Here is a 23,899-nt window from a genome sequence, read left to right as displayed (position 1 = left end):
GCTGACAATCAATCTTCAATCCTGAAGCTCAGCAAGCCATCACGCTTGTTATGGGTTGCTAGTGGATTGGGCCCTTTGCCAGCATTACACAATAAGCTCTTTTTCAAAGGAGGCCTGCTTGCAGGCTTTTCATAAATATATCCAGTCTATGAAATTTGACGGGCTCCTACTAAAAAATATAAGAGCAGGCTCTATTCAATTTGATTTTGTTGGCTGTGCTTCCCCAAGCAGATGTTATGTGTGATCTCCTCAAATCTATACAACATCAATAGTCCTTGCAGTATAAAATAATAGCCCACTTTATCATCTGCTCTATGGGCTGATCTTGAGCTAAATCAAACCAGACCTGGCTACAACTGGGAAGAAATGCTGCTAGGAAGATCCAGTTCTATCAACTAAACTAAGAAATCCACTTCCCTCCAAAAAAAGAAGGCCGTAACAAACCACTTCTGTATTAATGCCCAGAAAATGCCATGGAGATATAGTTCACAGCTTCTTCCTCTGACCGTTAGCATCGCTGCCAACATCTTTAGAACTTTCCTGCTGTTTGATAGACAAAGTTTTACCCTTCTGTGTGGGAATCCCCTATTCCAATTCAACCGAATTAGGTGAATCCAGCTGGTTTTGCCTAAAATTAAAAGAGGCACATGTAGAATTGGCAGCTATGTTATGCTAATAAAGCAAGCACACACACAAACAAACACACTCACACACACAAATGGGCATCCTTTCCAGCCTCAAAAATAAAGACACTGAAAATTAAATTTGTGCAATGCATTCAGTGTATCTGTGAACTTTCTGAGTGATTATAAAACCCAACTGGAAGAAGAAATGCTGCATATTCTTGCAATTGTGTTTTAAGGAAAGAGAAAGACAGATGTAGGGGAGCCTTAGAAAATTTAGTTCTGTTAAGGTAGGATTTCAGTAGCCTTAAATTTGCAAATTTAAAATAATCAAACACTACAAAAGAGAGTAGGGGACAGAAATCAAGAGGTTTTGCTTCCTTAAGTGGCTTTAACTTCCCAGCTAGTATTTAACAAGACTTGGTGGGCAATCCAGACTCCTGTTCCTTCTTTAGCATTGGCATTAAAGCAGATGTATTTTTACAAGGAGTATTATTGCAACTGGAGAGGGTAGTCACATAATCCTGGGGAAGAGACATAGCTACTTTAAAGGGCTGTTAGACAGGTCCTCTGTGAACGATCCTTCATATCCAGAAGTATATTTATGCCTTTGAATTCAATGTATGATAAATCCTTCTGGCTTTTATCAAATAAAGATTGTTGATAACTGTTGGACGGCCCTGGCCCCATCTCTGCCTCCGATGCAGAGCACTCATCAGAGCCTTCCCCAGACTCCAGGACTGGCCCATGTTCCTCCCCAACCTCCTCACTGTCTGAGTCTGCTACCAGCTCTGCTGGCCACTGGCGGGCCACAACATCTACATCCAAAAACAAGCACTTGACTCTGCATTGCCACCTCTGAGTAAATCATTTTTCCTTATCCAAGGATCCCACCCAAAGCTCTTGAATCTGCATTCATTTCTTGTAAAGTCTACTGCTTTGCCTGAATCTTTCTTCCGTTTTCCATTTTTAATCACTTTGTTCAACCTCATAGAATCTCAGTCTATGGAGATTCTCAACCATGCAGGTCATGGTTGTCCCAAAGGTGGGTTCCCCCCCCCCTCCCAAAAGGCAACTGGACTTTCTTGTTTTGTTTTGTTTCTCCCTTGAAAACATTTCACTTCTCATCCAAGAAACTTCTTCAGTTCTAATTGACTGGTTCCGCACCCAGTTAGAACTGAAGAAGCTTCTTGGATGAGAAGCAAAACATTTTCAAGGGAAAAAAAATCCAGTTGCCTTTTGGAAAAGCACTTTTGGGACAACTTGGCATGTGCTGTGCTTACTTTAAATAAAAAGAAGGGTTTTCAGGTCTTCTACCATTATTGTTCCCTTCCCCTCCCTGAAAATTCTTGCTTGGCTGGCTTTTGGGGAGGAATCGCTGTTGCCAATTCTCTCAGGACACAAGAGCTGAGGGAAGCTCAAAAGTTTAATTCAGCCATTTTAGCTTCCATGCATCCTGGAAAATAAGGGGGTGGGGAATGGACTGACTGTGGCAAAGTATGCTCGTTCGCCCCGATTAACCTTCCCTGGGAACCACTCTTGATAAACTTCTCAAGAAATTTGATATGATCCTCTCAAAAAAGACAACAGAAATATCATCCTTCAATATTTTGGCTGTTGCTCTTGGACGAAAGTCTCCGGAAAGTTCCCACAGGAACAATATTTTGCCTTTATGCCCTGCTGTGAGTTTTCTGAACTTATACTTGCTTGCAGAAATAGCCTGCCCCCCCCCCAAACAGAGCTTCCGATTTTACATGAGAAAAATCCGACATAGGAACCGTTGTGTTCACAAGGATGCATGATCCTAGCCCTAATCCTAATCTCCATCAAATGTTCATAAAAGCATCCACCGCCTCGTATTTTTGTTTATCTCTAAACTCTACCTGGGAAAAAACAGTAAAAATAAAACAGGGCAAGGAAGACCAAAAGTTGTTAACTAATCCTAAAACATTTCAACATAGAGCCTGGTTTAGCTCAACAGACAGAAGCACTGTAATTTAACACCAGCTGTCTGCAATTAAAAGTAAGATCGAATCTCGCCAGGCTCAAGGTTGACTCAGCCTTCCATTCTTTCTAAGGTAGGTAAATTGAGGACCCAGTTTGTGGGGGCAATAAGCTGACTTTGTATAAATATACAAAAGAATGAAGGCTATTGCTTAACGCACTGTAAACCGCCCTGAGTCTCCGGAGAAGGGTGGCATATAAATCAAATTTAAAAAAAAGACCCTAGATTGCTCTTCCTCTACTTCAGAGGAGGGTTCTACTTACCTTTTACTACTGGTTTGCAACGGGATCGTGTGTGTGCACTCACTTTGCTTGCATGCGCGCCTTGCTTCTGCGCATGTGCCTTGCTTCTGCACATGCGCAGAAGCTTCTGCACATGCACAGATTGCCGATGACGGCATCCGGGGTTGTGGGCGGGGCCTCCCAACAGTTTTACTACCGGTTCTTGCGAACCAGTCTGAACCGGGGGCAACCCACCACTGTTCTACTTGTATTTCTAGTGACTGACAGCGCACAGCCTTTGCAGCATACAAATAGGAAAAAGGGTTGGGGGAGAAACGTGGAGGAAGGAATGCGGGTTCTTTTCCAACTGACATGTTTGATAGATTTAACAGCTTTTTGAAACCAAACCTGATGAAATCTAAAATAGGAGGGAAAAAGTGTGTGGGCGGGAGAAAGGCAGTGGTGTAATCTAAAATTTGTTACTACCGGTTCTGTGGGCGTGGCTTGGTGTGGGGGGGGGGTAATGTGACTGGGTGGGCGTGGCCAATTTTGTTTTTTGTTTTTTACTTTTAAAACCATTTTTTCTACAACCTCTTCGGCGAAGAGGTTGTAAAAAAATGCTTTCAAAAGGCTCTGACGATCCCAGCTGACTTGCCTGATCGGCAGAGACTTTTTTTTCTTTTAAATGCCTCGACGATCCAAGCTGAGCCGCACAATCACCAGAGGCTTTTTTTTTTTTTTTACTTTTAAAAGCATTTTTTTGTCGGAAGTTTTTGTAGAAAAAATGCTTTTAAAAGTAAAAAACAAAAAAAGCCTCTGATGATCGTGCGGCTCAGCTGGGCATGGGGGGGGGGGGGACAGGGATTTTTGCTACCGGTTCTCCGAACCAACCACTGCCATCGCTACTGGATCAGGCGATCCGGTCCGAACCGGGAGCATTTCACCCCTGGGGAAAGGTCTATCTACAAAGGCACACAAGCAATGACTCTATTAGGGGTCAAGTTTGCCTCCTCTAAGAGATGCAGATCAGGTTGGTTTTAGTTATTTTCCTTTTAAAAAAAAATTGCGGTCAATTTTCTTTTTCGGAAAAAGAACCCCCACAGTTTTGTGGTATGTTTGTTCGATTGTACTGTACAGTATTTTACTTTAATTTTTATTTGATTGGTGGGTCCTGGGATCATGTGATTCTCCCTTTTGCAACCTTCTGATAAGCAAAGTCAATGGGGAAGCCAGATTCACTTAGCAACCGTGTTACTAACTGATTAACAGGTTAACAGATTAACAGAGTTGGAAGGGATCCTATAGGGCATCTAGTCCAACCCCCCACCCAAGCAGGAGATCCTACACCATTTCTGACAAATGGCAGTCCAGTCTCTTGTTGAAAGCTTCAGCAATGAAGCTCCTACAACTTCTGAAGGCAACTTCAGTTCCATGGGTTGATTGTTCTCACAGTCAGAAAATTTCTCCTCATTCCTAGGTTGAATCTCTCCTTGATCAATTTCCACCCATTATTCCTTGTCTGGCCTTCAGGTGCTTTGGAAAATAGCTGGATCTTTTCCTCTCTGTGGCAGCCCCTCAAATATTGGAACACTGCTATCATGTCTCCCCTATCAAGGTCCTTCTCTTCACTGGACTAGCCATGCCCAGTTCCTGCAACCGTTCATCGTATGTTTTAGCCTTCAGTCCCCTAATCATCCTGATTGCTCTTCTCTGCACTCTTTCTAGAGTCTCCACATCTTTTTTATAGTGTGGTGACCAAAACTGAATGCAATATTCTAGGTGTGATCTTACTAAGGCTTTACAGAGTGGTATTAGTGCCTCGGTTGATCTTGATTGTATCCCTCTGTTAATGCAATTTAGGATTGCATTGGCTTTTTTGGCTGCCACCACACACTGCTGGCTCATATTTAACTGGTTGTCCACTAAGACTCCAAGATCTGTCTTACAGTTACTGTGACTAAGAACACAGCTTCTGTTTGAGACTATTCACTATTCTGGCTGCTTGGGCCTAACAGATGTCTTCTCATTGTGGTCATTGGGGAAGAAAAAGAAAATCTGTCTCTGCTGTGAACGGTGAACTCCACGAGTTGTAGCAATTCCTTATCCAGCAAAGGCTGCCGTTTTCATTGCTGCATACGGTAAAATGGCTCTGTAAGCTATCGATAATGTGTTTAACAATGCATCCAGGCATAAAAAAGAGAGATCAACCAGGCATCTCCTTTTGTGACAGTTCCCACAGTACCCAGAGTCTTAAAAAAAATGTTTTAAAGAAAACATTACAACTCATGCAGCACGAGCGCCAATTTTTCTGTATCTCAGCTAATTGACATCTCAAAACTATAACGTACAGAAAAAGGCCTTGAAACCAGTTAGGCATTCTGTTAAGCATCTTGCTTTTTTTAAATTTATACTTTGTTTAAGATCTGAGCAAACTAAAAAGCATTTATTAATGAAAGCGCATAGATCTGGGCACGGGAGAAAAATAACCAATAGTAGTGGAAGAGAAACTGAGAAAAGCAAACCATTCATCCAAGGAAAAGGAAGTAATTCTAAGAGAAAGAAAAGGAAAAAGAAAAGAGCAAGGAATATATTTGAAAGACGGATTCGAGAATGAACGACAAGAGAGAAAAAGCAGGGAAGAAGAATCATAGCAGTGATCAATGTTCTGCTAAACTCTGTGGGATGTAGTTCTAAGAGGACGGGATGTTAAATTTAAATTTACCGACAAAGAAATAAATTTACCGACAAAGAAATAAATTTAAATTGAATACGAAATAGTTTGTCGTGGAAACGACTGCCTGCGAAGGTTCCTGGATTGGGGCTCCGTCCCATATTTGGGTATACCAGGTTGCCCTGATAGACCGGTCTTGCCGGAAAAACATCTAAGAGGACTGAATGGTAATTTATTTATTTATTCAATTTATGGCCCCACCCATCTTGAGTGACTCTGGGCGGTGAGAATCATTCCACTGGTTCTGACTCTTAGATCACCTGTTGCCGATTTATTGGAGGGTACCTGGAAATAAGATAAGATCAATGGTGAAATTCAATTTTTTTTACTACCGGTTCTGTGGGCGTGGCTTGGTGGGCATGGTGTGGCTTGGTGGGCGTGGCTTGGTGGGCGTGGCAGGGGAAGGATACTGCAAAATCCCCATTCCCTCCCCACTTCTGGGGGAAGGATATTGCAAAATCTCCGTTCTCACCCCACTCTGGGGCCAGCCAGAGGTGGTATTTGCCGGTCCTCTGAACTACTCAAAATTTCCGCTACCGGTTCTCCAGAACCTGTCAGAACCTGCTGGATTTCACCCCTGGATAAGATGAGTTGGAACTATGGATGGGATACAGAACAAGTATAATCAATTACAAGCAGTGTGTTGGTGTAATTTGCTTATAAGGATCAGTTACTTTTCTTGAGGAGGCTGAAAGTTTTGTAACATTGCTAATTAATTCACTTTTGAGAGGTTATTCATTTTTTAAAAAAACCAAATCGCTAAAATTTTTACAATCAGTAATATTGAAGCAGAAGATGGAAATTGTGGCTTTTCAAAGCAAAATGGGGGAAAAGAGAATGTACGTCACAGCTTCTGAGGACTCCCTTATTAGCAGTGGCCATTGGAGGTACGTGTATTGTTTTCAGTGAAACCAAATAATTGCATTTGTGACTGTCCTAGCCCCTTTCAGGTAATTTATTTCTAACATGCCACTCGGTTGGAAAAAGAAAGAAAGGTTTTGATGTAGAATCAGATAATATCTATCTTTTTTTTGTCAACCGTTCAGTTGTGGCTTTTTTTCAGAGACTGTCTGGAAAAGGCCCTGGAGTTTTCTTGGCAAGGTTTTTCAGAAGTGGTTTGCCATTGCCTGCTTCTAAGAGCTGACAGAGAGTGACTGGCCCAAGGTCACCCCGTTGGCCTTGTGCCTAAGGAGGGACTAGAACTCAGGGACTCCCAGTTTCTATCTAGCCTGATGCCTTAATTACAGTTAATCTCAGATTTACAACCACAATTGAGCCCCAGATTTATCTTGTTAAGTGAAACTTTTGTTAAGTTGGGCCATTTTATGACCGTTCTTGCCACAGCTGTTAAGTGAATCATGGCAGTGATCTAATTGTTGAAAGAATCTGGCTTTCCCACTGACTTAGTTTGTCAGACTGTTGCAAAAGGGGATCACATGACCCTTGGGACACCGCAATGGTCATAAACCTGAACCACTTGCCAAGCGTCTGAATTTTGATCACCTGATCATGCGTCTGAATTTTGATCACCTGGTCATAAGTCACTTTTTTTCTGCGCCATTGTAACTTTGAACGTTCACCAAACGAGCTGTCGTTAAATCAAGGATTTACCTGTACTACACTAAACTGGCTCTCAGTCATCTTTGGTGAGCTCAAAATAATTATTCACTAATCTACTGTCAGTGTATAAGAAATTATGAGCGGGGATAGCCATAACAACAGGTCAGCCAATGAGAACTGTTTGGTGACTATGAAAACAGGATCTGTTGTGAGCCATGGGAGATGGGCTCGGAGCCTGGGCATGGCTTAGCTTGACTGAGCTATGTGTGTGTGGGTGTGGGTGTGCATGTGTGTGTGTGTGTGTGTGTGTGTGTGTGTGTGTGTGTGTGTTTGTGTGTGGGGCTTCTGTGATTTCTGGTTCTGGCTTCTGCTTCTTGTCCTTGTACAAGCTACCACGTTGCAAGAGCTGCATGGGTATTGTATACATGCATCATGTTTCATATTATTGTATATAAACAAGTTTCTTCTACAAATGAATCCTGCTGAATTATTTACTTGTGTGGTGGTTGGATTGCTGCAAACTCTGACATGTACACGCAGTTGTATTTTCCGGGGTATCACTCAAATAATTCTATGCTTTCGAGTCGAAAGAAAACAACAGTCACTTGCTGTACTGTTGGAGTACAGATGGAGTTACAGCCATTCGTTTTAGCGAACATAGTTACAACAGCACTGAAAAAACTGACTTACAAGCAGTTCTTAACAGCTATTTCAGGGTCCCTGATCCAAATTTGGATGATTGGCAAGCACCATGTATTTCCCACAAGCTGCAACATCCCAGGGACATGTGATTATAATTTGAGAGCTCCAAGCTGGTTTCTGACAAGCAAAGTCAAAGGGGGGGAGGGGGGCGGATTTGCTTAATGACTGCATGATTTATTTAACAGCCATGGCATGGCAGCCAAAAAATTGGGTGCAACTCACTTAACACATACACACACACAATACAGGTGGTCTTCAATTTAAGTTGGAAATTCCCACTGCTAAAGTGTTAAGTGAGTAGCACCCTTTTTTTGTGTGCTGCCAGAGCTGTATGGATATTATCTATCTATCTATCTATCTATCTATCTATCTATCTATCTATCTATCTATCTATCTATCTATCTATCTATCTACCAACATCTCTCTATTATCTTTCTTTCTTTCTTTCTTTCTTTCTTTCTTTCCTTCCTTCCTTCCATCCATCCATCCATCCATCCATCCATCCATCTATCTACCAACATCTCTCTACCTATCTCTCTACCTATCAACCAACAACTCTCTATCATCTTCTTTCTTTCTTTCTTTCTTTCTTTCTTTCTTTCTTTCTTTCTTTCTTTCTTTCTTTCTTTCTTTCTTTCTTATCTGTCTGTCTGTCTATCTATCTATCTATCTATCTATCTATCTATCTATCTATCTATCTATCTATGCAACCTATTCTGTCTGGCACTAAACACCATGACAATAATCAAGGTCATGCATATCTATTCACAGCACCACCAACAACATCATCTCAGCCACCCAATGTAGCATATAATTCATCAGTGTGATACCACAGTGAGCACTGTTCTGACAGGTTCTGGAGAACCGGTAGCGGAAATTTTGAGTAGTTCGGAGAACCGGCAAATACCATCTCTGGCTGGCCCCAGAGTGGGGTGGGAATGGAGATTTTGCAATATCCTTTCCCTAGAGTGGGGTGGGAATGGAAATTTTGCAGTATCCTTCCCCTGCCATGCGTACCAAGCCACACCACGCCCACCAAGCCATGCCCATTCACACAGGATCCATGTAATGGACACTCATGTTGGTTCCGATCATTTTACACTAAATATAAATCAACAGCTTTAACTGAAGTTTCCAAAATTGACACATTGTTCATGCATGCCGAATCCATGTAACCGGACGACCGGGTTGGGATATTTCAATCACTAGGAAGGCTGCAAACGATCGTCCGAACTAAACTAAGCCAATAGTTTAAGAAAGCATGTGAACAAGAGTCCTGCTGTGCATTTTGCAGGATGCAATGCACTTGACACACAATCCCCTAGCCTGATGCGTCACATGCTGGAAATGTTTGTTCTCAAATTCAACACAAATTCACAATGACAGGATTTCATTAGTTGAGGTTACCGGTGTCCCTAAATCTTCATACCACTCAATCCTATGTTTGTTTTCTTAGAAATTGATCCCATTGTATTTTAACAGGCACAATCTATAGCCATAAAGAATCCAATGACAGTGATTTGGAAGCAAGCCTTTCTGAGTCCGGGAGACTTATTTTTAATCAAAACTGCAAACAATCGTGAGCTGCCGGTTAAAACAACCGGAGCGACGGGTATTCCTCGACTTACAGCCATTTGCTTGGTGACAGTTTGAAGTTACAACGGCTCTGAAAAAAGGGACTTATGACTATTTACAACCATTGCAGCATCTGCACTGTCACGTAATCAGACTTTGTGTTCTGATCCAGCTCCCGAAACACGACAAACCCTCTGTAGTTGCAGCAATGATTCGTTTATTAGGAGCGCCAGCAGCCCCGGCAAAAAGTTTCTCTTTCACCGCAGGTTAACGAGTCTGTCCAGCAGGGGAGATGAATAGTTGTCTGCCACATCTATTCATCTCCGCCCCCTGCCTTTTATCTCCAGAGCTAGGGTGGGGCTTCACTAGCAGTGGTGGCTCTTCCGTCCCAAGGACTGGCCCATAGATTTCCACTGCTCTCCTCTCCTCTGCCTTCTGTGCATCCACGCATCAGGCACTGGACCCAGCTGTTCCTCCTCTTCCTCATCAGCCACCTCCAGGCCTAAGGGCTGTTGACTCTCATCTGAGGGCTGACGGACGGCCCAGGCTCCGCCTCTTCCTCTCTCACTGCCAGCTCCATTCCCTCTTCCCTCTCGGAGCTCTCAGGTGGCTTTGATGCTGACCCTGACTCCCACACCTCCTCCTCCTCTGATTTGGCTGCTGGAGGGGCTGGCTATTTGGCAACTAATTCATATTTATGCTGGTTGCCATGTCCCAGGATCACCTTTTGCAACCTTCTGACAAGCCACATCCACTTAACAACTACGTTACTAACTGAAAGATCATACAAAACTCACTTAACAACTGTCTTGCTTTGCAACAGAAAGTCAGGGCTCAGCTGTGATCATATGTCAAAACACTGCCTGTAACTTACAGTCAAGACGCGAACACCCAAAGCTATCACTTGGGAGTGCAGAATTCTGTATAATGATCCTTGTTAGATGATGGATCAAATGTGTTGAAGGAAGGAGCAAGAGTTGCTTTGTTTCACATTTCATCCATGGCAAGAAGTAATTTCATACGTTCTTCCTATTTTGATGGACAAAGTATTTGTGTATTGATCTTTTGGGGTTCCTTTTTCCAAAATGATTGAAAAAGGAAGAGAGCAATTGATGTTTTTGTGAAAGACATCAATGATTATCACATAAAAGCATCTGTTTTGTATAGATTACTATGGCATCAGGAAGCACTCTTGGCAGAATTTGCATATATATATATATATATATATATATATATATATATATATATATATACATGCATATATATATATATATATATATATATATATATATGTATATATATGTATATATGTATATGTGTGTATATATATATATATATATATATATGTATATATGTATATGTGTGTATATATATATATATATATATATATATATATATATATATATATATATATATATATATATATATATATATATATATATATATATCCCAGCCTACAGAGGACTGGAACACAGAAGACATGGAACGTAAAAATGCATAATCCATGGATTATATAGGAATCACTGCCAATTACTCCCAGATGGAAGAAACTTAAGTCCATCTCCGTGTATTAATCTATTAACATTAATTAAACAGTACCATTTCTGTAAATGCTTTGAAGGGTTTTGCATTTAAAAAGAAAAAACAAGTCCCTGATCTTGAGAAGCTCACAATATGGATATCATTCACGCCGACAACATAAATTGCTTGTTTATTTGCTTCTTTAAATCACAGATCCATTCCAGGCAGTTCTTTGCATCTTTTTTTTATTTTTTTCAGCCCCTCTGCTGGAGGGGAGGAAAAAAAAAACCCAGCTTAATTTCAGGTGGCTTGGAATGATGTATTTAAAAAGTTGCCAGATGTAAATGGGTCACTGTTTTCACATCTTAAACATCTGTTGTTTATACCCAAGAAGACACAACGGGCACGTGGGGAAGGAAATTAATTCCCCAATTGCTGTCAACTGAGTTAGGAAACAGCAATAAACAGCTTACTGTAGAACTGCTAGCTGCAATAAAATGCTTGTCAATAAAATGTAGCTGAAGCAGATTTTGCAGGGTCAAAATAAAAAATGAAAACGAAAACCTGAAATGGTAACCAGAAGAGACCTCTTGATTCCTGAATCACAGAAACCCATTTCCGCTGAGCTCGAGAATCTTATTTTCCCTGTGTCCAGAACAGAAACAGAAAATAGAATCTGCTGGGACTAAATGGTCCAGGAGCCTTGGCTAATGTCATAGAATAGAATAACAGAGTTGGAAGGGACCTTGGAGGTCTTCTAGTCCAACCCCCTGCTTAGGCAGGAAACCCTACACCACTTCAGACAAATGGTTATCCAATCTCTTCTTAAAACCTTCCAGCGTTGGAGCATTCACAACTTCTGGAGGCAAGTTGTTCCACTGATTAATTGTTCTCACTGTCAGGAAATTTCTCCTTAGTTCTAAGTTGCTTCTCTCCTTGATTAATTTCCACCCATTGCTTCTTGTCCTACCCTCAAGTGCTTTGGAAAATAGCTTGACTCCCTCTTCTTTGGGGCAGCCCCTGAGATATTGGAACACTGCTATCATGTCTCCCCTAGTCCCTTCTTTACATTAAACTAGACATATCCAGTTCCTGCAACCGTTCTTCATATGTTTTAGCCTCCAGTCCCCTAATCCTCTTTGTTGCTCTTCTCTGCACTCTTTCTAGAGTCTCAACATCTTTTTTACATCGTGGTGACCAAAACTGGATGCAGTATTCCAAATGTGGCCAGAAGTGATACAATTTATGTATGTATCACTTGTGTGATACGGTTTAAGAAAGTTTCATGCACCTCCATGGGAAAACAGAGCTTCATGAGTCATGTACGCATCCGTGTTATACTCCCATACTTGCATGTATGCACACAAATGCAGAAGCACCCTACCAAGTCTAATTTATGAAAGAGATGAGGATGAGAAAAGCATCTTGGGAGCTTTAACTGACTGGGGATTCTGCGTACATAAAAGGAAGAGAGAAAGCCTTATTTTTAGCTCAGTGTTTCTTGAGAATTGTATTATTGCTTAAGGTTATATTCTGATTTCTATTAGAGGCCCCTCTTTTCCCAGGCTTTTTCACTTCCATATACCAGAACATCTTTTCAGCTGAGTTTTTCCATGGTCGGCCTTCTTTCCAAGACAAATATCTTTAGACAGTTGAACAAAAGCTCCCCGTATATATATATATATATATATATATATATATATATATATATATATATATATATATATATATATATATATATATATAAGGTAGCCAAAGATGCCCGGTGCGTCTATCAGTATCTATCATTTTATATTCTGTGGGAACGGTACTCCTCATTGCACCCTGATCTTCCCCAACGGGCAAAAATCCAAATCAAAAGATTTCAACGAATTGCAAAAACTGCGCTGTCCCTGTTCAGCTTCTTACACCACAGCTTCCCACAACTGTTCCTGCAGCCAAGAAACCTACTTTTATGGGAGGTTTAACAGCTTTAGTATTGTCCTTTTTATCAGCTGTTATCATAAACGCAAACAAATAAATCACGGACAACAAGCCACTTGGGATAGAAGTTACTCCTTCTTAGTGGCGTTAACCACAACACTGCTTTTCCTGCTGCAATATATATATTGATCTGTACTGGATGATTCCGTTGCTCCATAAAAGTAATTAGAAATGAATTAATACATTTGGTAAGAATTCCAGCTCTTTGCTGGAAAACATCGACTCAAAACTGAAGGCAGTCTTATTGCATTGCCAGAAGTTCCAGCTGATGAGGTCAAATTTCAAGTAAATAGAAATCCTTCAAGACTTCAAGATTAAGATAGAAGGCTGCACTGATGTTACTCTTGATTCTAGAGGATTGACCACACCGGCTAGAAAAGCTGAAGAAAACGCAACCATCTTTGTGGGATATGATCATGGTTAGCTCTTGCACAAACACTAAACACAACAGGCCCTGGTTCTAAAAATGCCTCATCTTTATTTGCTATCTTGCAAGATTTTAGAAAGCTGTTTTCTTTCTTCTTTTTTTTTTCTGTGAGTCAGATCTAATCCCAGCCTAGCTTTTTTTTTTTCCCCTCCTTTCTTTCTTTCTTGGCAACAGCGATCAAACCATAAAAGGTATTTCGTGCTGTTTGGAGAAGCTGAGCAATGCTTCCACTCCGGCTTTAATGTTTTCCTTGCAGACTGTCTCTCAAGGGAAAGATGCTGTCCTACATGCTGGCAAGTAGAAATAGCTTAATGTTCAACCAGATTCAATATAGGGTACTTTTTTTCTGGCAACAGTCCATTATCCATCAGAATAATGCCGCATCTGGTACCCAATGGCCATGTCTGAACTTATAACAAAACCAATTCTTTTTCTATGAGACTGAGTCTCAAACTTCCATGTTCCTCCTTGTCTCTTTTCTGGTGGAGACTCAAGACAACGGAGCATTTCACAGCTTCATCTTCAACGAATACAATCTGTTTATTTTATCTGAGAATACAATTTGAGTTCAGTTGGCTCCAACGAGCCAGCTTCGTAATGCGATTGGCAATCCAGGCTTGCTTATTATGTACGCTGATTAAAAACTAAACCCACGTTTCCTAATTCAGACAAAAATCTGCCAATGATTCTATTCACCTCCTTGCAATCACATTGGAAAACAAAAAAGGAACGCTGTTCAAAATATTAAGCTAGGTTTCCACGTTTTTGTCTGAACCAGGCCGTTCTTTTTTTTTTTTTAAATAAGGAGTTTGATAGAATTGTGCTATCTAAGAAAATCACGCTGTCCTTCACTTCCTATTTTACTCAAAGCATCTGCCTTCTCATGCCTGCCAAAAGAATCATTTGCAATTTCCATTTTGGCATGTGCTATGGAATTGACACAGCTACCCAATCTGCAACATTTAGAAATGTTTTCAGGATTAGCGTTTAGGCTACCCTATTTCAGGCACTCAAATACAACTTTCTTTCTTATTATTAATTCCTCTATCTCTGTATGATATTCTTTTGTATGCCATTCCTTTGCTAGTCTACCTGCAGCAGAACCCAAGATATTATTCCGGTGACTATTATATACACATAAAGGACCTACTTAGTGCAATATTACATAATTTATGTTCAGCTCTGGCAAATATTAGAACACGTCAATTGCCTCCAATTCCTTCAGCCCATGTCGTCTTAGGTTCTTGATCTTTGTTTAATTGTCTTTTAACCTCAGAAACAATCTGGTGAATGACCAACAAGAGAAAAGAAAAATAATCTGTGTTGGTTGCTTAAAGGAGTGGGAGGTTTTTTTTAGAAAAAAAAAGCAAAAAAAAAAAAAGAGAGAGAGAGAGAAAGTTTTCAACAGTACTATACATCCCATATGAAAAGGCTTAAAGGAGCCAAATAAAATTGTCTGATAAACTATACAGAATTTTTAATCTTTTTAAACAGATGGTTATGAAATCTAACCTAATGATTCTGTGGTAGCTCAATTATTTAAAAAAGCAAGTTACCTAAAGATTTCATGTGATATTAACCCACAGTGCATAAGTAGTGATACCTTCTAATAGTTTCCACTTGTTCAGGTGCCCAATTTAGCAAAGGAATTAGAATAATTCTCCACACCGATCCCCATGTATCCATCACCATCCTCCAAATTATCAGTAACCCTTATCTATTTTTTTATTTCTTGGGCTGGGAGTATTCCTTTGGGTGCCCTCCTGCAGAAGCCCCATTGTTCTAAATATGTACAATGCCAGGTCACTTCCTTAGGAAAAGAAGATAGAATGTGCTATTACTCTATTTTCTGACTCTATCCTCAAGTCAATTTTCTCACCAGTTTTTTTTTTTCTTTTTTAAAGTCACTATTTTTACACCTTGGTGCTAAACACATTTACTTGCAAATAAGTTCTGTTGATGTCAACAGAATATAGTTCCAGGAATGAGTGTTTATTTAATCGCAAATGTCTTTTAACATGTGTGGGACTAAAAAGCATAACAATGAATCAGTTTCTCCCACACAGTCTGACATCAGTGGTGTCAGCAAGACATATCATCCGGGCAAACCCGAAAACTTCAGATGTCTCTTTTTCAAACTGAGCCTTGAAACAGGAAGCAAAAATCCATTGTGAGCAACTGAATAGATTCTGCTTTCTGAATTTTGCAAAACCCTAACCCTAACTGAAGATGTCTTCCCCATTGCTTAGTACAAGAATGATTGTTTTGCTGCAACTGGAGAAAAATATACAGAATTCTTATGGATTCCAGTTTTATTTGGAAACAGGGGCATGAAATAATTCTGTACTGTTTATTACAAAGCTTGCTATCCAGTTGAGAAATGGGGGGAGGGACAGGTCTCCGAGGGACTCCAACACATCAAAACACTTCTAAAAAATACTCCATCTACGCTATACAAATTCTGGACCTCCCTTTTGAAAAGCAGGAGTTTAGAAGTTATCCACAAAAACCTTGTTTCTCAAGATCTGGCCATCTCGAGATGCCAAGCCTCTTGAGTGCTGATACATACATGCTCTTCCAGGGAATTTGCTATGGATTTGTGATTTTAATCCCGTACGGACATCTTTTTAAAAAATACACACATTAAAACCCAACCCTGTAACATGAGCAGACAACAAACTGGGGGCCCAAACAATTTGTGGGTATCTGATAAACAACATAGAAGGAATCAGCGTGAGAAAACAATGATGCTCTGTTCTCAGGGTGGCTAGTTACGCAGATGTTGCCAGATGCACTTCCTTGCCATCTCAGCCCAGCCCTGTGTTAAAAGTTTCCTGGACAGAATTATGCTATTAACTTTGATAACACCGTTATCAAGTCCATCGTAGGAGAAGGAGAGCGTGGAATTTCACCTCAAATCCCTTTTAACAAGTATTCCAAGAGCTGCCAAGTATTCTTAAGAGTCATTTCTTCAACAATGCAACCTCTGCAGGGGTCTAAAAAAAAAATATAGCACCTTGTTTCAGAATTCTGGTCCAAAATTCCAGAAGCGTTTTGGAAAACGCTAGCGTGCAAACTTTTGGAAATGACTCAAGCTAGAAAATGGCCATTTTGCATCCTGGGAGGGGTGGGGTGGGGGCACCAAAGCCTCTTCTAATGGACCTTGCCTTACTCCGTGGACCCATCAGCCACAGCAAATCTGTACCATCACTTAAGAAAACAGAAAGTCAGCCGTGAGATAAGTTGGGCTAGCTAAAGCTTCGAACAAGTGATGCAATGAAATTTAAGCACTCGGGGGCCTCCAGAAAACATGCCAGCTTAACTCCTGGTCCCTTCAGCGTGACTGTGATTAAATAAAGGATTTCTTTGGGTTTCTGTACCAGCCTGAACCATCCTTCCCCTCCCCCCCAAAAAATAATTCTGAACTACTGCACGATTGGCAGCCGGCCAGCTCAGCCAACGCAGTCCCGTAGCGCCATCTAGAGGCACATTCTTGCATTCTAATTTCGTGGCGGAAGACAAGCACCAATGAAATGAATTAAGACAGCACTGCATTTAAATCTTTATTAGCCAGGAATGATTTTTTTGACCTAGATCATCACTGTAAGAATAAGAATCCCCCCCAGTCCCCTAATACTGAATTCTGGATGAAATATGAAGTTCCTTGACCTATTTTTTATTTTCAAATGGCAAGATTTCATAGCTTTAAAATGACTCATGAAAACTCCCTTATGGGCTAATAATAATGTCTTTGCAATGGAGTGAATCTTTTTTTTCCCCTGCATAATTCATGGTGACTTTTCTTTTTCCTCAGTTATAAACAAATGCATTCCTCTTGAAGGTGTACTTTGGCCATATAAAACAGGAAGGTGAACGAAACAAAAGCAAATACACAAATAAAATGCAAGTTTTCTTTCTTCCTTAACAGACACGTAGTTGTACAACTACACAACTGAAACCACTGTAATTCAGAACAGAGGAACACGTCCTCACAGCTTCGTTGTCTCCTAGCCAACCCAACACAGTGCAACACAACTTTTGAATCTTGGGGAAGACAAAAATCTGCTCCTGAAAACGGTAACGTAACAAGTGGTTCCAGATCAGCAGGGAAATAAACGGGGTGGGAGGAAGCCGTCAAACCAGCCTCCTGTGAAAATACAACTTTTCTTCAATTGGAAATTAAGATATTTAACCCTGAAACATTTTGGTCCATCTAATATTCCTCCCACCCCCACCCCTTGGTCTGAATCTGGCAGAGTAAGCCCCATTCTTAATCTTCCGTAATGTCCTACCCTGATATGTTTTTGACAAAAAAAAACCATGACACCATTGCTTCTAAGCACTAGTCCTTGTACCTGTGTGCGTGTGTGCATCTCTGTTGGTGAACGGGTGTGAATGAGTGCGTGCGTGCCACTTGTCCTAAAAGCAAAGCCAAAAAAGTTGGTGACGTATCACTTTTTGGGATCACGATTTGTTTTTGTTTTTTTCATTTATACCAATGCATAGTCCTGGGAGGTGAGAAACCTTTGTCACCCCCTTGTTCTCTCTCTCTCCTTAGTAAAAACTAAGCTAAAGTTATCCCGAAGGCCAAGAATTCCCCCTGGCACTTTAATACTGGTTGAGTGGGCACTTGTATGCAGTACTTATAGACCAGTAAAAGTGCTCGTTTACCTGTCTGGTGTGTAAGGGGCCTTTAGTCTTGAAGCCTCCTTGCGAACTGCACTCTGAGGCACTGAAGTGGTCTGAACTAGTGGAAGAGCGTTTGGAAAGGGTGTCACACCCTCCAACAAAGGTATTGTCCAAGGGGAGCTCCTGAATCACGTGATGCTTTTTCACCGAGATGGGAGTGTCCGGCTTAAGGTGGAAAGCAGACTGCGGAGAGGCAGATTTATAATGCTTAGCGAGATCAGGGCTGTTAGGCTTAAAGGTGGTGGGTGGCGCAGTGCCCCAGTCAAATCTTCCTATACTCTGCTCCTCCAGCTCAGCTGGAAGGCTAATGGTCCCGTTGATAGGTTCGTGAACAGCATCCTCGGGCTTGGACTCCTCGATGGTCACAAAATTCAACAGGGAACTCTTAGGGGATTTCCTTTTCTTCCGCTTCTTCTTCTTGTTCTGCTTGTTCTCCTGGTTGGGGGACATCCACTCGGCCCCTTGCTTGCTCCTCTGGGCAGCTTTGAACCTGGAGGCGTGGCGACAACGGACCAGCACGGTGACGAAAATGACCACGATGACCACCATGGCCCCTGCCACGATGGCGATCATGATGGTAAGGTAGTCCTCGTTTTGGTAGGGCTGGCTGCTGTCCCCAATATTCCTATCCAAAGGGGTCTCCATAGTCCTGCGGATCAGGTCATAAATATAAGAGGCGTTTCCCGCAGTGTCATTGACATACAGAAACACAAGGACAAGGGTGTGCAAGGATTTAGGATAGCCCAGATCGCTAATGTTGACCACCAACCGATGCAAGCCTACATCGGTTGGAATTGGTTTCTCTTCCAGGGTGATGTTACCCGTCACAGGATCAATACGGAACAAGCCTTTGTTGTTTCCACTGACTATTGTGTATTTCAGTTCAGCATTCATTCCCGTGTCAATGTCAACAGCAAACACTTCCGCTACCACCGATCCCGGGATAGCTGAGAGAGGTACCAGCTTAAAAGACGTGTTGGAAGGGGGATAGATGACCACGGGGCTATTGTCATTAACATCCATCACATTGATGGTGACCTTAGCGGTTGAAGAGCAGGGTGGCTGTCCTCCATCGATAGCCTTGACATCAAAGGTGTAGGAACTTTGTTGCTCGCGATCGAAAGACACGTTAGACTTTATAACTCCAGAGTAAGGATCCAGAACAAAGTTCTCATTGTCATTCAAGATAGAGAGAGTCACAGCTTTATTCTCGCCCGCGTCTGCGTCCGTCACTGTGATCACTCCTACAGTACTATACTTTGGTAAGTTCTCCGACACAAAAAACTGAAAATGGTTATGCGTGAATTTGGGACTGTTGTCATTCTCATCTAGCACCGTAACAATCACAGCCGCTTGGCTCTGCAAGGGAGGGGTCCCGTTGTCTCTGGCTGTGACTGTAAAAATGAACCTCTCTTGTTCTTCTCGGTCAAACACCCGGGAAGCTGTCAAAACCCCCGTCTTACGGTCCAGATCAAAAAAGGAGGCATTGGGGCCAAGCTGATACACAATGTCTGCGTTCTTACCACTGTCCTCATCGGTGGCGCTAATAGTGGTTAAGTAGAGACCCCGCCGATTGTTTTCAGAAACGGACAGCTCAATAACAGGCTGGCTAAAGATGGGAGGGTTGTCATTTTCATCCTCCAATTTGACTCTGACTAAGGCCGTCTGGTTCAAACTGGGTTTGCCCGAGTCAGAGGCCACTATTTTAAAGCTGAATTCTTTGGTGCCCTCATAGTCCAGCAAGGAAGAGGTCTCTAACAAGTACTGGTTGTCATAAACGGCCTTCAAGTGAAATGGCACCTCTCTTTCGATGAAACAGATGACTTTGCCATTCACGTCAGTGTCCTTATCTGAGACGGTTATCAGCGCAATCTTGGTATTGACAGGGTCTTTCTCAGATAAGTACACCGTGCCGTTGATGGGGCTTATGATGTACCTGAGGTCTATATTAGGAGGGTTATCATTAACATCAGTCACATTGATGGTAACGGTGGCCCGGGCAGGAGTTGAGCTACCATCACTGGCCAAGACTGTCACCTTGTGGATGGCAGTCTCTTCTCGATCTAAGGCCCTCTGAACTGTGATGAGCCCAGTGGTGTTGTTTAAAGCAAAGAGTCGTTTTGTTGCCGGAGCAACCTGGGCCCCAAAAATATATCTGATTTCTGCATTGCTTCCCACATCTGCATCTGTGGCATGGAGCTGGAGGACAGAGGTCCCTACCGGGGCATTCTCAGGTATATGGACTTCCACCTGGCTCTCTTTAAAAACTGGCCTGTTATCGTTGACATCACTTACTGTGACCTGAAGGATGGCTGTGCTGGATTTCTGGGGTGTTCCTCCATCCTCCACCTTGATTTTCATCACATAGGTATCTTTCTGTTCCCGGTCCAGATTTTGCTGCACGATCAACTGAGGCCACTTCTCCCCTTCCGGAGTTTCCACAATATCCAACCCAAAGACACTTTGCCCATTCAGAAGTTCGTAATGCTGGACTCCGTTGAAACCAGTGTCGGGATCCGTGGCGGAGGGGATGGGGAAGCGGCTGTTGATCAGCGTGTTTTCAGGGATGGAGATGTTGATGACAGGGGATGGAAACATGGGGGCATTGTCGTTGGTGTCCTTCACGATGATTTTGATCTTGATCAGCCTGAAAAAGTCATTGGGCAAGATCACCACCTCCAGTTCGAAGAAGCACTCGTTCTCTTCCGCATAAGCAGCCCCGGCACACAGTCTCTCCCGGTCGATGCGGTTGGAGGTGGTGAAGATCTCCCCCGTGGTGCTGGAGACTTTCACCAAAGGGGCATCTCCTGCTTTGGAAACCAGCCTGTAGACGAGACTAGAGCTGGTTCCGGTGGCAGCATTGATGTGAGAAATGTTCAGATCCTTTGGTATGTTCCCAATGGGCACGTTTTCAGGCAATTCCTCTCGGATGGTGTAAATAAGTTCTTGAGCGACAGCAGAATCCAGCTGCAAGCAGGCAATCAGAGCAGCCAACAGGTAAAAATCCCTCAGGTCCATGATAATCTGTTTATAGATCCTTCTTCAGGGTTTTAGGGTTCCAAGAGGTCCACAAAGGAAGGCTGAGTTCTTTGCCAAAGGAAACTGGTCTGGCTGCATCACATCCAAGCTCTGACTTCCCAACAGTCCCTGCCGACAAACACAAGGACAACAACATTTTGTAAAGAAGCGTTGATTTCAAAACGGTATCAGACACACACACACACACACACGCACACACACAGAGAAACACTGCCACCTGCTTCCATTTCTTGCTTGTGTTATGTGTGCGTGCGTGAGAGTAATTCCCGCTTCATGAATGCACCAATATACCGCCACTAGCGCCGAGTGCACACTGAGAATGAAATTAACTAGTTACAAGATTGAGTCGAGGGGTGGGGGGGGAAAAGAGAGAGAGAGAGAGAGACGCAGATGCAATTCACACTGACACACACACACACACTTGCACAAACGCACACAGACACACAAAAAGGCAGGCACACTTGCTCTCATCAGCCCACAGACCCCGAGTAGCATTCGCTCCGCTTATTTCACCTCCCGCCCTTCGATTGGAGGCAAGTTAAAAAAAAGGGGGGGGAGCAGGGAAAGGAAAGGAGCCCAAGCTTCTTGGAAGCATGTTTCAGCCCCCCCTCACCTTCCCCCCCCCACTCATAATTAAATTACCTAGCCTGGTTGTGTTGCCTTTGATAGTCTGGTCTCAGCTGCAGAAGGAGCTTTCCAGACAGATCACGGTTTTTGCAAACCTTTACAGCCTCGGCTTGTTTGCTGGCTACTTCCTAACCTTTTTTTTTTTTTAACCTAAAGGAGGGAAAGGCAAAGGACTTCTCCTGCTTTCCCACCCCAGACAGGACCAAACCTCACCTTTCTCCAGATGTGGTGGTCTAATAGTTGTGGAGGAGTGAAAAAAAAAGGGGGGGGCTGAGCTTTCTCCATCCCTTACCCTCCAGTCCTCAAACCTCCCACCCCCCTCCATCCCCATGCAACTTCCAAATAAACAGAGAAGATGGGGCTAGGAAGGGGGGGTCTGGAAAGCCACTGGGCAGCTGCCCAACAGCTGTTTACAAAGGCAGAGGCAGAAATGGGGGAGGGGTGGGCTTTTCTGGCGTTGGGTGGCAGAGCCCCTCGGATGCCCTTCCGCTGGGCTCTCAGCAAAGCCGCTGCCAGGCATAAATACCGCAGCTCTGACAAGAGTGCTGGGTCAGAACCCCAGAGCTGAGAGAGCGACTGGAGACAGGCAGGCAGGCAGAGCTGGGGGCGCCCCTATAGATTGGGGAAGGGGAGAAGGGGAGAGGGAAGAGTTTGACCAGAGCTCCCACTTGCATCTGCATTAAAAAGCACCGCGGCGATGCCGGCGCTCTCCTAACCTTAGCTTGACGCAGGCGAAACATAAAATAAAAAATAATAAAAATAAAAAAACGGGAGGGATGGAGGGATGGATGGAGGTTGGCACCTTCTCTTCATCTCTTCAACCCCCCCCCAACCACCCAGCCAAGAGGAGGAAAAAATTCCTCTCTCTCCCTCTCTCTCTCTCCCCCTCTCCCTGAGATCCTGGCTCCCATTTGCAACCGACCCCCCCCCACAACTCGCCGCCCCGTTCCCAGAGCTTGCAACTTTGCACTTACGTTGCCGCGGCTCTTCCAACTGCTGGAAGCCAAGCGGGGAGCCGGGCGGCCCTCCTCCTCCTCCTCCTCCTCTTCCTCTTCCCCTTTCTCCTTCTCCTCCTCCTCCTTCTTCTTCTTCGGCAGCTTCTTCCCCAGCTCTCCGGCGGCGCATTCGGGGACGCCCCCCCCCCACAAGTCGGCGAAGCGGAGAGAAAAATCAGCGAGCGGCGACGGGGAAGAAGAAGAAGAAGAAGAAGGCCGGCGAGGCTTCCCGACGGAGCCCGACGCTGGAACCCGGCGGTGGCAAATCCGCAAGTCCCGAGAAGAAATTCCCCGCTCCGTCCGGCTTAGGCGTCGTCATCCTCCTCTTTTTTTTTTTTTAATTCCTTCCTTCCTTCCTTCCTTCCTTCCTTCCTTCCTTTCCTTTCCTTTCCTTTCCTTTCCTTTCTTTTCTTTTCTTTTCCTTTCCTTCTGGCTTGGCCGGCTGGAGAGATGCTCCGAGTGGAGGCTTGGTCCCGTTTGCTTGGGGTGGGCGGTGGGGGGGGGTTTCGGTTCAAGCCCCTCGAGGCAGCCAGCCCGCCAGCCAGCCAACCCGAGGCGCTTCTCTGCCTCTCAGCTCCGGAGCTGGCCAGCCCCGTCCCCGGCGGTTCCCCATGCCGCGCTCATCGGCGGGAGCGCCCGCAGAGCCTCCTCCGGGAGACGGAGCCCCAACTTCGCCCGGTGAAAAGGGTCCAGAAGGTCCAAAGACCCCCACGCGCGCCTGGGCTGCCCTTCTCTCGCCGCCTCGTCCCTCTCCTGCCCCGTCCAAGGTGCCGCCGGTTCGGTGGCTCGCGTCGCGGCTCTTCTCTCTCGCCTGCTTCTCTCCGAACTGGCTTTCTTGATATAACTCTCGCTTAAGCCCAGAGGGAGGGCGTGTACGGGGAGAAGCCACGCCCCCCGCCTGGCCGCGGGTTGGGTGGACGGGGGGGAGGGGGCGGGGCGGTTGGGGGGAGGGGTAGGAGGAGGAGGGTTTTTTTTTTTTTTTTTTTTTTTCTTCCCCCAACCGGCCCGCCCGATACGACGAAGGGCGCGTCGGTCAGGGCCTGGAGGCGGCCGAGCGGCGAGCGCTTTCGCTTGCCGCGGTGCTGAATGGCTCAAAGGAGGCGGCTGCTGCTGCCGCTGCTGCTGCGGTAGCGACGGAGGAGGAAAAATTAGGGGGGAAAGAGGAGGAGGAGGAGGAGGAGGAGGAGAGAGGGGGAGAGAT

General features: G+C 43.8%; 1 protein-coding gene across 4 annotated transcripts in view; it reads right to left on the bottom strand.

The window, feature by feature from the left end:
* The window catches only part of PCDH9 (protocadherin 9), a 926,161-nt gene extending 902,596 nt beyond the window's left edge, over positions 1 to 23,565 (bottom strand). For 2 of the 4 annotated variants that reach the window (XM_034416729.3, XM_034416749.3), the window contains exons 1-2: positions 22,678 to 23,565; positions 18,020 to 21,184 (exon numbers count right to left, since the gene is read on the bottom strand). In XM_034416729.3, the coding sequence (XP_034272620.1) occupies positions 18,020 to 21,055 (3,036 nt within the window). In that variant the 5' untranslated portion in view covers positions 21,056 to 21,184; positions 22,678 to 23,565. Of the gene's footprint in view, positions 1 to 3,999; positions 5,866 to 18,019; positions 21,185 to 21,718; positions 22,021 to 22,677 lie in introns of those variants that run through there. The other 2 variants (XM_087895552.1, XM_034416739.3) reach the window with 2 other exon arrangements.
* Between the last annotated feature and the right edge of the window lie 334 nt (positions 23,566 to 23,899).

The sequence above is a fragment of the Pantherophis guttatus genome, chromosome 5, assembly GCF_059756535.1.
Source record: "Pantherophis guttatus breed Tessera chromosome 5, ASM5975653v1, whole genome shotgun sequence".
Lineage (NCBI taxonomy): Eukaryota > Metazoa > Chordata > Lepidosauria > Squamata > Colubridae > Pantherophis > Pantherophis guttatus.
This window is presented reverse-complemented; position numbering and strand designations above follow the sequence as displayed.